Genomic DNA, 15,403 nt, shown 5'->3' on the forward strand with positions numbered 1-15,403 from the left:
TTAGTCTTCTTGTCTTCAGGAAACAGTTTGAGGGCTTTCTTGTGTATCATCTTTTGAAGAGGCTTTCATTCTAGGACAACAGTCATGCAGACCAATTTGATGCAGTATGAGGGGTATGATCTGAGCACTGACAGGCTGACACCCTTCTCTAACCTCTCCAGCAATGATGGCAGCACTCATACGTCTATATTGAAGAAACAATCTCTGGATATGATGTGCAGCACATATACGCCACTTCTTTGGTTGACCATGGCGAGGCCTGTTCATAAGTGGAAACTGTCTTGTGAAACCGCTGTATGGTCTTGGCCACCATGCTGCAGCTCAGTTTTAGGGTGTTGGCAATCTTCTAATAGCCTAGGCTATCTTTATGTAGAGCAACAATTCTTTTTTTCAGATCCTTGGAGAATACTTTTGCCATGAGGTGCCACGTTGAGCTTCCAGTGACCAGTATTAAAAAGCATGCGAGAGATAACACCAAATTTACCACATCTACTCCCTATTCACACCTGAGACCTTGTAACACTAATTTGTGACATGACACTGGGGGGGGGGGATGGCTAATTGGGCACAAGTTGGTAATTTTCACTTAGGTGTGTACGTCTGTTGTCAGAGATTTTGACATTAATGGCTGTGTGAGCAGTTATTTAGAGGTCACACCACATTTACACTGTTATACAAGCTGTACACTGACCACTTTACATTGTATCTAAGTGTCATATCTTCAGTGTTGTCCCATAAAAATATATAATAAACTATTTACAAAAATGTGAGGGGTGTACTCACATTTGTGATATACTGTATAATACAATTTATGGTGATACCATAGTGCAACACACAACAGTGCTAAATCTTGTGGCCGTTATGGTTGGGTACAGTAGATTCACTGATTTCCGATCAAGAAGGTAAAGACGTCAGTAACCGAAAATGAATATTACTGACTTGCAATTATGATTGAACTTTATTAATTTGGTACCCATTTCACACTGTATAAAAAAAAAAAAAGCATTTAGCAAGCTAAGGCTACTTTCACACTTCAGTCTTTTTCCATCAGTCACAATCCGTTGCCTTGAGTAAATACGGTATCCTGCAAAATATTTTGCAGGATTCAGTTTTTTCCCCATAGACATGTATTAATGACGTATTGTGACTGATGACCTTGCGTTGCATCCGCCACTTGACAAATCAGTCGTGGAATGACTGACCGTCGGGCGGAAGGAACTAACACTGTAACGTTTTTTTGGAGCGTCAAAAAAACTCACTGCTCAGGATTCTGTCGCAATCCATCATGAGGTAAAATGGTTGTCTAAGGTGCTGGATTCCGCCGTAATCCGTCGCATGACGGAATCCAGTGCTAGATTCCGTCATTTGCTACTGAGCATTTCCAGTATGTACACAATCACATTGCAAGGCTCCAGATAGGCTTGATAGGAATAATCCACACACAATTTTAGCTATGACAACATTTATTCTGCCCCTTTCTCTATAAACTGTCACAGATGGCCTATAAAAACACAGTAATAGGTCACCAAAATGTCTGACACTCCCATTGGGCTGTCCCAAAAACAAACGGATCATGACGGATCTGTCGTAAAACGGAAACACAATGGATATAATGGATGCGATGGATCAGTTATTTCACAGGATTCCTGTGAACGGAATCCTGTGAAATAACACACCCGTTGCGTCCGTTGACTGCTAAAAAACGAAGGATCAGTTGTTCCATTGCAACTACTGACTTGACGGATTTGAAACAACTGAAATGTTATAGTAGCCTAAATGGATCCCCACCCACAGTAAACCATTCTGGAAAGTGGTGGAGACAGTAAAGAGGCTTCACTGTCTTCTTAGACAACCTTCTCGATAGTTGGTAAATTTGTTGATAATTTTTCTAGGATAGGTAACACTAGCTGCTTTCCATGAATTTACCTTTCCCTCAAAGCTTCTCCCTTCCATTTTGGGCACATTGTGGCTGTTTGAAGTGGAAAAAATAGTGATCGGACTAATATATTCAAAAGTCATCTGAAAGCAGCAAAGCAAGCTGAATTACCAGCACATACGGCATGTGGATTATTCCAGCACTGGTATAAGAGCCTGTGATACATATGACTTTATATACTGTAAATGTAATGTGCACTTATATAGTATATTAGGTGTATTTACTGCACAGCAATCACCAGCATTTCTTCAGGAGCCTCTCTGTACAATACATGCAATTTCATGGTAGCCTAAGAGATTTAATGAACCTGGGGGCAGATTTTTCACTGTTGTTCAGCTCCTAAAATATATTGTGACACAAGGGACTCGCTCTTATAATTTAGGCTGTAAACAGAATGCAAATAGTTGAGCAGTTTCGTTCTCTTATTATAAGCATCTTTGCTCTTTGGGCCCAAAGACGATCATTACATTTTATATTACATCATAGAAAATATTTTGTGTTTGCAGGAAAATCATAATGATTTGTTTCCAACTTAAAATATATACATTCATTTAGAATAAGAGCAACATCAATTCTAGTCTTTTAACTAAATGTTTATGTTTTATTCAAGAAAACTGGAAATCAATGTGCTGCAGATTCTTCTAAAATGACTTGTGCTTGGTGAAATTGACAGTCATTATTATCATTATTTCATAATGGAGCAAAACAAATGTATGAAATATGCATAACTTTGATGTTTATGGAGCAATTCCCTGCATGACCTCACAATCCAATGGTTTCAATGTATAGTTTAAAGAAAAATGCAGAAAATGTATTTTGATGTAAGATCAGTATTTTGAAGAGATAGCACATTTTATATTAAGGAAATATATCCATAGTAATTGATTTTCTACTGTACAATGCAGACACATCAGTGGATAACCATGGTGGACATGCTGATACCCACAATGATGCCCTTTTTGAATGCAAATTTCTATTTCTGATCACAAGCTAAATGGGATTTCCATACCCTCCATGCACGTTGTATACTGGCTGATGACCGGTTCATACAATAATAATAATAATCTTTATTTCTTAGCGCCAACATATTCCGCTTTTTTCCGATTATAGCGCTTTACAATTCAGGAGGCTCATATACATATACATATACATATCATATACATAAACATATACAAACAAGTAACAATTATAGAAGATACAATATTTAAAGGGAAAAATGGCATCCCTGCTCGTGAGAGCTTACAATCTACAATGAGATGGGGGGAGGGGCAAGGTACAAGTGCTTATTTACAATGACAATCCAGCCATCTCATGGGGGATAGATAATGGCTTCCTGGACCAGTTGGCCAGAGCCTTGAGATGCATTTGGGTTCCATGGAGTTTGACGTGGGGTTATGTTCTGAGAAGTTGTAGAGGGATTAGGGAAATTAGTTTGGCTAGGGAGTGTGATAGGCCGCCCTAAAAAGATGCGTTTTTAGGGAGCGTCTGAAGCTGAGTAAGTTGTGATTTGTCCTAACTTCTTGGGGTAGAGCGTTCCAGAGGTTTGGTGCAGCTCGGAAGAAGTCTTGGATTCGGGAGTGGGAGGTTCGAATTAGTGTGGCTGTTAGTCGAAAGTCATTTGCAGAGCGTAGAGAACGGGTGGGATGATAGACAGAGAGGAGGGTGGAGATGTAGGGGGGTGCTGCACTGTGGAGAGCTTTGTGGGTGAGAACAAGCAGTTTGAATTGGATCCTGTGATATATGGGCAGCCAGTACAATGACTGGCAAAGAGCAGAGGCATCCGAGTAGTGGTTAGCCAGATAGGTGACCCTGGCTGCTGCATTAAGGATGGACTGTAGAGGGGAGAGTCTAGTTAGGGGGAGACCAATTAATAGAGAGTTACAGTAGTCAAGGTGAGAGTGGATCAGGGCCACGGTGAGGGTTTTTGTCGTTTCCATTGTGAGAAAGGGGCGGATTCTAGAGATGTTCTTGAGGTGCAAGCGGCAGGTGCGGGCAAGAGATTGTATGTGGGAGGTGATGGAGAGATCAGTGTCAAGTATAACACCCAGACAGCGGGCCTGCAGCCTAGGACTTATCGTTGTGCCACACACAGAGAGGGAGATGTCAGATTTAGGAAGGTTGGGAGATGGAGGGAAAAGCAGAAGTTCAGTTTTGGAAAGGTTAAGTTTCAGATAGAGAGCAGACATGACATTGCAAACTGCAGTCAGGCAATCACTTGTGTTCTGTAGTACAGCGGGGGTGAGCTCAGGGGATGAGGTGTATAGCTGTGTGTCATCAGCATAAAGATGGTACTGAAAGCCAGATCTGCTGATGGTCATTCCAATTGGGGCAGTGTACAGGGAGAAAAGAAGAGGGCCAAGGACTGAACCTTGAGGGACCCCAACAGTGAGAGGAAGAGGAGAAGATGTGGAGCCAGCAAATGATACGCTGAATGAGCGGCCAGAAAGATAGGAAGAGAACCAGGAAAGAACAGTGTCCTTTAGGCCGATAGAATGGAGCATAGAGAGAAGGAGATGGTGGTCAACAGTGTCGAAGGCGGCAGAAAGGTCAAGAAGAATAAGCAGAGAGTGGTCACCATTACGTTTTGCTGTCAATAGGTCATTGGTCACTTTGACAAGGGCAGTTTCTGTTGAGTATAAAGGGCGGAAGCCAGACTGTAAAGGATCTAGAAGAGAGTGAGTGGAAAGGTAGTGGGTGAGACGAGAGTAGACCAGGCGCTCCAAGAGTTTAGAGATGAAGGGGAGATTGGAGACTGGTCTGTAGTTGCTTGTGCAGGACGGATCAAGGGAAGGTTTTTTTAATAATGGAGTAATGATAGAGTGTTTGAGGGAACAGGGTAAGATACCAGAAGAGAGAGAGAAATTGAAGATTTTAGTTAGGTGAGTAGTGACAACCGGAGAGAGTGTCTGGAGTAGGTGTGAGGGAAAGGGATCAGTAGAGCAAGTAGTAGGACGAGAAGAAGAGAGGAGCCTGGAGACTTCCTCCTCTGTGACTGGGTCAAATGTGAAAAGTGAGCTGGATGGGATATGGGGAGGGATGGGATTCACAAAGCTTGGTGGCTGGGAGCTGATCTCTCGGCGGATGTTTTCTATTTTCTCTGTGAAATACGAGGCCAGGTCGTCAGCATGAAGGTCTGTGATGGGGGTCTGTGCTTTGGGACTGAGGAGGGAGTGAAAGGTGTCAAAGAGCTTTTTTGGATTGTTGGATAGTGAGGAGATAAGGGTGGTGAAGTAGGTCTGTTTGGCGAGGTGAAGGGAAGAGTTGTAGGTCCTTAACATGAATTTGTAGTGGATGAAGTTTTCTGGTGTGCGAGATTTCCTCCATAGGCGCTCGGCACTCCTAGAGCATCGCTGGAGAAATCGAGTTTGTGATGTGAGCCAAGGTTGTTTTACTCGGTGTTTGGAGGTTCTGAGGGTGAGGGGTGCTACTTGGTCCAGGGTGCTTCTGAGTGTGTCATTGTAGTGCTTTACAGCCAGATTAGGACAGGAAAGTGAGGAGATAGGGGATAGTGATAAGTGTAGAGAGTCTGTAAGTGTTTGAGAGTCAATGGCCTGTAGGTTTCTGAATGTGTGATAGGTGGGAGTGTGCTGGGGAGGATGAGGGTTTGTGAGCTTGAAGGAGAGGATGTTGTGGTCAGAGAGGGGAAGAGGTGAGTTGTCAAAGTGAGAGATTGAGCAGAGGCGGAAAAAGACCAGGTCATATGACTTTATTTGGAAGTCCCTATTTATTATAACCATTACTGGACCATACACTTTAGGCACTTTTTATCTTGTGTCTCTGTAGTGCCCCTGAAGCCATCAGGGAACTTCAAGGTTTTGCATCCCCACCAGGATGCAGGGCCTACCCCCTAGGTCCCTGGAAGACCAGTGCCAGTCACACACAAAAACTCCAGGTAATCCCAGTTTTCCCCAACAATCCCCCATAAAATTGTACACAGCTAGGGTCGGACCAATCGATGGCCGCCTACAGGTGGAGCCAGTCCAGTCCACTAGTTGACCAGGTGGGAGGGGCAGACAGGGACAGACAGTCTGTAGTCGGAGAGGAGTGAAGGTGGACGTGAGGAGATGCACTGTTAAGGAGCTGACAGTAACCTGGTACCCAGGAGGGTAGTTGCCAGTGGAGTACGGTGGAGTATTCCCAGAACTATGCACCGTCGGGGTACAGGACTTTAGGACAGGCAGAAGCTTCAAGCAGGCCTGTTAACACCTGCACAGCGAGGGGACCATCAAGGACCTTGCTGACCCTAAAAATCCGAGACTCAGTAGCAAAGAGAGAACTGGGGACAGGACCAGAGACTCCAACCCCCCACAGGGTTCACGCTACCGTCAGGCAGACAGCAGAAGAAACAGCACCGGACGGGGACCCCCAGTTGCCCTTCGCCATGGGGACCCACCAACCAGAGACAGGTGCAGGGGTAGAAGGTACCAGATTATTAAACTGGCACTGGGACAAAGGGGACCTGAAGGTGAAACCAGCCAGATATACACTGCCCGGGACCGAGTACCCCATATCCCTGGGCGTGACATCTCCCCTATTTACATACAGATTGTAAGCTCTTGTGAGCAGGGCCCTCACTGCTCTGGTACCTGTTGAATTATGTGTTACTCTTTAATGTCTGATATTGTTTTTACACATCCCTTCTAATTTGTAAAGTGCTGCGGAATATGTTGGCAATATAGAACTAAAATCATTAATTACTATAAATGTTAAACTTTATTATAAATGTTGCTCTACAACAAATCAAAGTAACTTGAAATTCCAGTCAAGGCTCTGAACACCTTTGCATTGATCCTGTGTCTCTCCTTACTGAATGATCTTGACTGGAGATAAGCTTCCGGCAGGACGTTTGATTTGCCGGGGCCTGGCGTGGCATTATCAGTGCAGTGCATAGGTGATATATCTCCAGCCTAGCCAGTCAAAAGCCGAGCTTAGAATTCCAGAGGGTAAGGAAATTCATGCCTCTCCTGCCCATGGCCAGAGAGCACTGACCTGGACCGTGAACAGGAGCGATCTGCTCATCTCTAAGTGTGACACGTCTCTCCTATGTGTGTACATAGGGAAAGACCTGTCAATCAACTTCAACAAACTGAAGTACTGGCTAAGGGCAACCATGGACTATTTAGGTCTTTCCAATAGTCCATGGACAACTTTGTAAACTTTGTTTCTCAGAAACACTGCTGTGTTTAACAGATACATACAGTATATAGTTCCCTTTATAGGTTTTGAAAACCGCAAACAGTAGTGTGACGCCCTGGCCTATCAGGTCGTCACAAGGATGCCATGCAATCTGCCCTTCTGCATGGTACCCGCTCCTCCTTGGTTACGAGTCCTGTCCCTTTGGTGTTGCTAAGAACAGGTATACACAAATCCTGAGGAACACTCTGCACCACACCCACCAAACACCCATTGGGCAGCCTAAGGGGAATAGGGCCGCCCAGATGGAGGGATGGTAGAAGGAGGGCCAGAAGTGTCAGTTGTAGTCAGAGAGTGTCAGTGAGCAGTGACAGGAAAGGTCACGCTGCGAAGCTGGGCTCCTGTACCCGTCCCAGGTGCCAGACGTTGGCCTGGCTTGGAAGGAGCTGGAACCCCGGTCGCAGGGGGTAGAGGCAGGGGGCATGGTATTGCCACAGAGGGCCAGGGCACGACGGGGTACGCGGACCCTAGGCTGGGAAGTAGCTTTATGCAGCCCAGTAATTCACCCGACGAGGACGGAATCTTCATGAACCGCTCTCCACCCGCTCCAAAATCAGGGTACTAGTGCACCGGAGAGATAGGACTTCCCAAAACCGGCCAGAAAATCCCAAGCGTGAACCCTGAGAGCAAGCTCACTCTGCTAACCACGCAGGTGAGCGGGACCCGAGGAGTTTTAGGCGAAAGGGATCCACCAAGTGTAAACACAGTGCCCAGGGACAAGGCTTCAGACCAACCCGCAATGCCAAAAGGACACGGACCCAGCGTGTTCGAACTAAAGCTGCAGGGTATTCAAGACTTTGGTTTACCTGGTGTCAGTGTCAGCATCTCTGGACTGTGTGAGTACGTTGTGCCCCTTTGCTTCCAACGGGTCCCCAGCCTGCCATCACTGAGCCACGGGACACCTTCCCCTGCCCACGGACGGGTAAACATCATCAGCTGCCATCCCATCGCTCCCGGGCGCTCTCCCCCTCTCCTAAAACGCAGCAGCGGTGGTATCCTATTTTACCACAACCCGTGGGTGGTATCACAAATCCTGAACACTATCCAATCGACCCTTTCTTTCCCCTTTTTATTTTCGAGAGGCCGTGCGACACCGATCTCGAGGAATAGAGCCACTGCGGATCCGGATCCAAGCAGCCCGTCGGCTGTTGCGGGGCGGCACAGTAGCAAAGGAAAGAAATCTTAGTCTATATTTACACATTGCGTTTTTGCTAATGCATATCCTGCCCCCATTTACATGCATGCTTTTTTAGAATTGAGAATGCATGTGTTTTCATTTATGAGAAAGTGAGAAAGAGGTAAATTTCTAACAGACACCTCCGGAGGCTTCTTATGTCCATGGAAATGTAAGGCGGTGGACTAGGCTTATATGCTCCTGCCCTGGAAACACTGATTGTATTGTATTATAGTAGTGTAACCTGTGTCCATGTATCTATTGTGTATGTAATTTGTTCATGCATTCAGTATAAGTGTGGCCATCTAGTGGCTGGTTTTAAGTAGTGCTCCTAGGTGTAAAGATTAGAAATTGCCTAGCAACAGGAGGATTATAGGCAGGAACTAGTTAAGCGCTGTTGGAAGCCCACAGGAGGAGGAGCCAGCCACAGAAAACCACAGTGTGCAAGCCAGAAAGATACTTTAGGCTCTTCAAAGTGGCTGTTTGTGGCAAATCTAACCTGACCCTTGGGTCACAGCGGGAACAGAGTGCCCAAGAATGACTCCAGTTGGTAATATGTAAAGGATTGCTTCAATCCTGCAGTCGCGAATTCCAGGCCTGAACTCTATCGAGGTTCCTTTGTTAGTGGACTGACTCCAGCAGTATGAGTCCTCAAGTGGAGTGGAGGCTTGGCATAGACCTGGGTGAACAGGTCAGCACTTGAAATACTTTAGACGAGGCGAGTCCGATGGCCGTCTGCACTGCTATAGAGAACGGGTCCCAGTGGATGGGATGAGGCCCAAGTCAGGGAGGACTATATGACGTTAACATGCTTGACTGTGGTGACAAACAGTAAGGAGGATGGGCGAACAGCAGCTGTAGTACCATTAATGACGGAGCAGTCTAAAAACTGCATTAAAGCAAAATGTACTGTAACTTATTTGTGTATTGTGCGCACAAAATCAACATCTTCACGGTACTTTGCAATGGGTTAACTAAACTACTGTTCAGAAATAAATCCATATCTGGGACTCACCAGCGGAAGAATCCTGATCTGCACAATGGCCTAATCACAGGTATGGCTTGCACACACCAAGTCCACACACCCGGCCAGGATCACCACAAACAACTCCTTCCCTCTTTCTATGTGGAGGTAACTGGGGCTCAAGCCACCGAAGGATTAAGCCCCTCTCCCGCGATTGTCGCCCCAGATTACCCTCTCAGAAAACAACATCATCAGTCAATGATGGGGAATTTGAAATTCCTTATACTCATAAGATAATTGACTGAAGTGGCTGATATTGGCAGGTTTGACTGATTTATTTTTGTCTTGTTTGGTAACTCTATGACATAATCACTTATGCCAAACAATTGTGAATAAGGAGTCTAGACATACATCTAAAATGGACATATAGTAGGTGAATCCTGGACTTTTGTAAGCCTGAGTGAAAAGGCAGACTGTAAGTGGAAGTTTTGAAGCTATTCATGGGGCTTCCACAGACAGACATTGGCTTGGAGGCTTGCAAATCTTTTACCTTCCGGTACCTTCAGGTTTTGATAAGCCAGCACTGGCATAACCTGAATATTACAACATAATGCATAGATGAAGTTGCACAACCGGTCTAATCAAAAGAAGTGACGGGGATCACAAAAAGTAAGAGATTCAAGTGCCTCCTGTCTAGTGGCCTGACACTACTAACCTGGACGTTGAACCAGAGTCCCGTATCTGTATCCAGGAGCTTTCCTGACACATATGGCAAGCAGAAACTACAGATTAAAAAAAACTATGACTCTTCAATAGTATACTGTGTGCTGCTAGATGCAAGCAGCTCGCTGGCGTGCTCCTTTTTCTCCCTTGAGTAACACTACATTAATGATGTGTAACTGGTTTTACAGCCACAATTAGCTGCAATTCTCCAGTTAACAAGTTGAGTTACATGTTTTGGTTATTGGTGTATTACTAAGAACTAGACAACTCAAGGACAGTTTTACAACCAAGTATTAAAATTATAGCCATATTCCAGCATCAACTGCAATGGAGCAATAGGTCATCTCAGATACAATGCAGACTTAAGATCTTAATGCCAGGCATGGCTCTATAGTCAGAAAAGACTTCTCACCTCAGTTTGAACCATGTGCACACGATGAAATCGTAGATCATACACTGCTCCATAAATGTCCACTGAGTCTTTGGTGTCCACTTGTTGCAGGATTCGGTCCAGAGCAATGAATGTCCCTGTTCTTCCAACTCCAGCACTAAAAGCACACAAACGTGTTTTTAAGCAATTAAATATGTATCTAAGTAGTAACTTCTATGCAAATTCTATAAAGTCTTTATTGTAATACCCCTTAGTCAGCAGTAGTAGGAAGAAAATCAAATTATAAGTTGGGGTAAGGGTGTGGGAAGTTGGATATACAAGGAGAACTTGAAATATCTATTAAGGCTCTTAAGAAGGTTAACCGTAGAAAACCATGGCTGTAGTTGATGCATTAAATGTTTGATAGATGAGGGATGAAGTCTGTTGGCCATAATGAGATGCAGAAGAAGGGAACAGTTGTGTGTGAATGTATATAACTTTCTCTCTTATAGTCTAGGCCAGGGAACCCCCTACCGGAGGCTGCAAGGCCCATAATGTGTGACTCACTGCTATCTGCCAACTTGGTGATATTAGCACCAGGTCTAGCAAAGGGTATGAAGATCAGATCTGAAAACACATATACTTGCTTTGGGGTTGGAGACATAAGTTAAGTAAGTGCTAAGCTGTGCTAAGCAGGACAAAGGATGATACTGCCAGATAAAGGAGGTGCTTGAAGCTGAATGCGATAGCTTGGTGGAAATGCTTTATGCAAGAATACTAAATCAGGGTAAGGTGGGAAAACCTAGATATAAGTACACTGCCCAAGTGTGATTTCTGTGGGAAAGCTTTAACTGTCATACTGATAACGGGGGCTCTAGGTGTCACTAACTGTGGGGGAGGCAGATGCCGGATGTCACTTTTCTTGGAGCCTATGGATGTGGCTCGTGACCCTCTCCAAGAGCTGAATGTGTCTCCCAAGGTAAGAAAGGTTGGGGACCACTGGTCTAGGTAGTTTAACAGCTAAGCACAGGTGAGTCAGTTTCCATACTTTTCATAGGCCATAGTGAAGAGAAATGTTTACATGGTATGAACATGTGTCATCAAAACTGCAATACATGCCGCCTCTGAGATCCTTCCCTATCAGGTGGATGGGGTTCACCAATTCCACCCCACTGCATCCTCAATGTACTTTGGTGGAGATGTGGCAGCCCGCACAGCGTACTTTCCATTCATGTGTAGAGAATGCGTTGGCTGGAAATTTGTACACCATGGTCAGGTAATATTTTCATGCAGCTTACAGTGGGCCCCTAGAATCAAAATTAATGGGGGCCTTGGCGCTCCAGTCTGACACTGACCATACATTCTAAAAGCATTAAGACTGAATACTGAATGTATATATGAGAGATATTTTAGCAGTACCTGCAATGAACCACCGTAGGGCCAGTTCCTGGTGTCCTGTTAATATAATCCCTGACAGTTCTTACAAACTGGATCAGAGACTGGGTGGTCTCCGGGACTCCATGATCAGGCCACACAGTATAGTGGAAATGTCGGACAAGCCTGGCAGCATCTAGTTGATCTTCCTATAGAGAAAAGTACACAGTCTTGTAAAGTAGCTCCTTATCAACATCCTAAATCTTATCAGAATTTCTACAGTTATTTTCAATCATTGGTCATAGACATACAGTACAGACCAAAAGTTTGGACACACCTAATTCAAAGAGTTTTTTTTATTTTCATGGCTCTGAAAATTGTAGATTCACATTGAAGGCATCAAAACTATGAATTAAAACACAAGGATTGAAATACTTAACAAAAAAGTGTGAAACAACTGAAAATATGTCTTATATTCTGGGTTCTTCAAAGTAGCCATCTTTTGCTTTGATTACTGCTTTGCACACTCTTGGCATTCTCTTGATGAGCCTCAAGAGGTAGACACCGGAAATGGTCTTTCAACAGTCTTGAAGGAGTTACCAGAAATGCTTAGCACTTGTTGGCCCTTTTGCCTTCACTCTGCGGTCCAGCTCACCCCAAACCATCTCGATTGGGATCAGATCTGGTGACTGTAGAGGCCAGGTCATCTAGCTTAGCACCCCATCACTCTCCTTCTTAGTCAAATAGCCCTTACACAGCCTGGAGGTGTGTTTGGGGTCATTGTCCTGTTGAAAAATAAATTATGGTCCAACTAAACGCAAACCGGATGGAATAGCATGCCGCTGCAAGATGCTGTGGTATCCATGTTGGTTCAGTATGCCTTCAATTTTGAATAAATCCCCAACAGTGTCACCAGCAAAGCACCCCCACACTATCACACCTCCTCCTCCATGCTTCACTGTGGGAACCAGGCATGTAGAGTCCATCCGTTCACCTTTTCTGCGTCGCACAAAGACACGGTGGTTGGATCCAAAGATCTCAAATTTGGACTCATCAGACCAAAGCACAGATTTCCACTGGTCTAATGTCCATTCCATGTGTTCTTTAGCCCAAACAAGTCTCTTCTGCTTGTTGCCTGTCCTTAGCAGTGGTTTCCTAGCAGCTATTTTACCGTGAAAGCCTGCTGCACAAAGTCTCATCTTAACAGTTGTTCTAGAGATGTGTCTGCTGCTAGAACTGTGTGTGGCATTGACCTGGTCTCTAATCTGAGCTGCTATTAACCTGCGATTTCTGAGGCTGGTGACTCGGATAAACTTATCCTCCGCAGCAGAGGTGACTCTTCGTCTTCCTTTCCTGGGGCGGTCCTCATGTGAGCCAGTTTCTTTGTAGCGTTTGATGTTTTTTGCCACTGCATTTAGCGATACTCAAAGTTTTCCCAATTTTTCAGCCTGACTGACCTTCATTTCTTAAAGTAATGATGGCCACTCGTTTTTCTTTACTTAGCTGTTTTTTTCTTGCCATAATACAACAGTCTATTCAGTAGGACTATCAGCTGTGTATCCACCAGACTTCTGAACAACACAACTGATGGTCCCAACCCCATTTATAAAGAAAGAAATCACACTTATTAAACCTGACAGGGCACACCTGTGAAGTGAAAACCATTTCCGGTGACTATCTCTTGAAGCTCATCAAGAGAATGCTAAGAGTGTGCAAAGCAGTAATCAAACCAAAAACCGTCGTTTCAGACTTTTTTGTTAAGTATTTCATTCCACATGTGTTAATTCATAGTTTTGATACCTTCAATGTGAATCTACAATTTTCAGAGTCATGAAAATAAAGAAAACTTTTTGAATGAGAAGGTGTGTCCAAACTTTTGTTCTGTACTGTATGTATATTGTGATCAGGTAATCATGCTGCTGTCATGCTCTATTGCAGATGAGTCTTATTTCCGCATAAAACAATATACTAGCTGGAAATGTATAATTGATGGAAATATATAATTTACAATAGAAGTCGGTAGACTGCCTTTGGAGAACAATATAGGCTCCAGGGTCAACAAAGAACATCCGCAAAATGAAATTTTTAGCTTTACAGAGGAAAATAGACTTATATTAAATTAATGCCTCTTCACGAATGCACTCTGTGTACTTTTACCATATGTATATTTAAGATGTTTCTCAACTGAAAGGAAACATTTTGCATTTTTCCCACTCTCACAATAAGTCATCTGTCGATGTATCATTGTACAATGGTTTGCAGTATAATTTATTCTCAATGGGCACACAGGCAGTTTACAATCGCACTTATCCTCCACTTCCTCATCTGCTAATGAAATGCATAGTCTAATGATTGCAGGCACCTTGCTTTTAGAGGAGTTACTGGTTTGGCTGATTAGATAGATTTCCTTCTTGAGGAGAGCTAATTTGAATATTTTTTTTCCCCATGGAGCATTGCCTGTAAACCTGAGAATGTCTGCAATGAGAACCAGTACCCCGAGAGCAGAAAGGAAGAAAATAGTCTCAAAGGATATGTTTTTTTCAACTTTTTTACGTAGTATCCCTTCCAATTTTTGTTTGAAAGGAAGTGAAAACGTAAAGTATTTAACTGCCTTCAATTGTGGCGTCTTCTATTAATGTGGGGGCCTAGTGGTTATTTTTCTCTAATCACAGCTGAGTCCTCAAGGCTAAATACCATAATGCAAATCTGACTACCATAACATCAATCAATCTAGTTTAACATGTTTTCGAGATTTGCAAGTTTCACAAAGCAAGTCATTTTGACCTTTTAGTAAATACAAGGTTCTTTTGGGTTACTGCAAAGGGCACAAATCAGGGTGATGAATTGCTGAAAAAGTTTTGCAAAATAAGAATTACATATTGTGTACTCCGCCATCGATCTCATGTAGTTGATAAATGAGACCGAGCAGAAGTGGAAACTTTCACACTGTTTAATATCAATATGAGGGAAAAGATCTTACGCTGCAGATTTTGAACTCTCTTATTGTCCATTCGGGAAGCACAGACTCTGACAGCATCTGAACTATGAGGTCTCCATAATACAATGAGTCTTGATCAAAAGGCCAGTAATGATCACATTTTACCTGTAAAAAGAAAATATAATTAGATATAGTGTGACTGATATAACTACCGTATCTGTTGTAAGAAATGCTGAGACACAGTCAATGGCTGTAAGTGTTTTATCGCTAGGAGCTAGACGTCCTTTACTAATGAAATTCACCGATAACTTCAATTGTAAATCTATAAAGATAGTAATTGCAGAATAATGGCTATAACAAGATAAATGGGAGACACTTGTTTTAATAGAATGTATAGAATTTGTTTATACCTATATGCTGTATTAAGATCATCACAAAATAATGCCAGAAAGCAAATAAATAATGGATCAAACAAAAGCATATCTCCTGAAAATAAAGGGCATTAAAAAAGCATAAAAATGCTGCATCACTGTTCATCTTAGTTTCTTTACAGCCTATGAAGCATTTTTTACTCTAGATATGGCGCATTCAAAAATGATACCCAAGCAAACAAGTTAATTCAGGTCAGAAAGTTTGTATATCTATCTCATAACTTTTGTTAATTTTTGTGACAGGCCTTGTACTTATCTCCTTTAAAAAGTACCACCTTACTTTGTGAGTGATTTATAAAT

The 15,403-nt window shown here is 43.3% G+C and overlaps 1 protein-coding gene across 2 annotated transcripts in view; it reads right to left on the bottom strand.

Annotated features, from left to right (window-relative positions):
- PTPRB (protein tyrosine phosphatase receptor type B) overlaps positions 1 to 15,403 on the bottom strand; it is a 177,564-nt gene that overhangs the window by 11,400 nt on the left and 150,761 nt on the right. For both annotated transcript variants that reach the window (XM_075344888.1, XM_075344889.1), the window contains 3 exons: positions 14,715 to 14,837; positions 11,780 to 11,943; positions 10,403 to 10,538 (listed from right to left, as the gene is read on the bottom strand). In XM_075344888.1, the coding sequence (XP_075201003.1) occupies positions 10,403 to 10,538; positions 11,780 to 11,943; positions 14,715 to 14,837 (423 nt within the window). The remainder of the gene's footprint in view (positions 1 to 10,402; positions 10,539 to 11,779; positions 11,944 to 14,714; positions 14,838 to 15,403) is intronic.

The sequence above is a fragment of the Anomaloglossus baeobatrachus genome, chromosome 4, assembly GCF_048569485.1.
Source record: "Anomaloglossus baeobatrachus isolate aAnoBae1 chromosome 4, aAnoBae1.hap1, whole genome shotgun sequence".
In the NCBI taxonomy this organism is placed as follows: Eukaryota; Metazoa; Chordata; class Amphibia; order Anura; family Aromobatidae; genus Anomaloglossus; species Anomaloglossus baeobatrachus.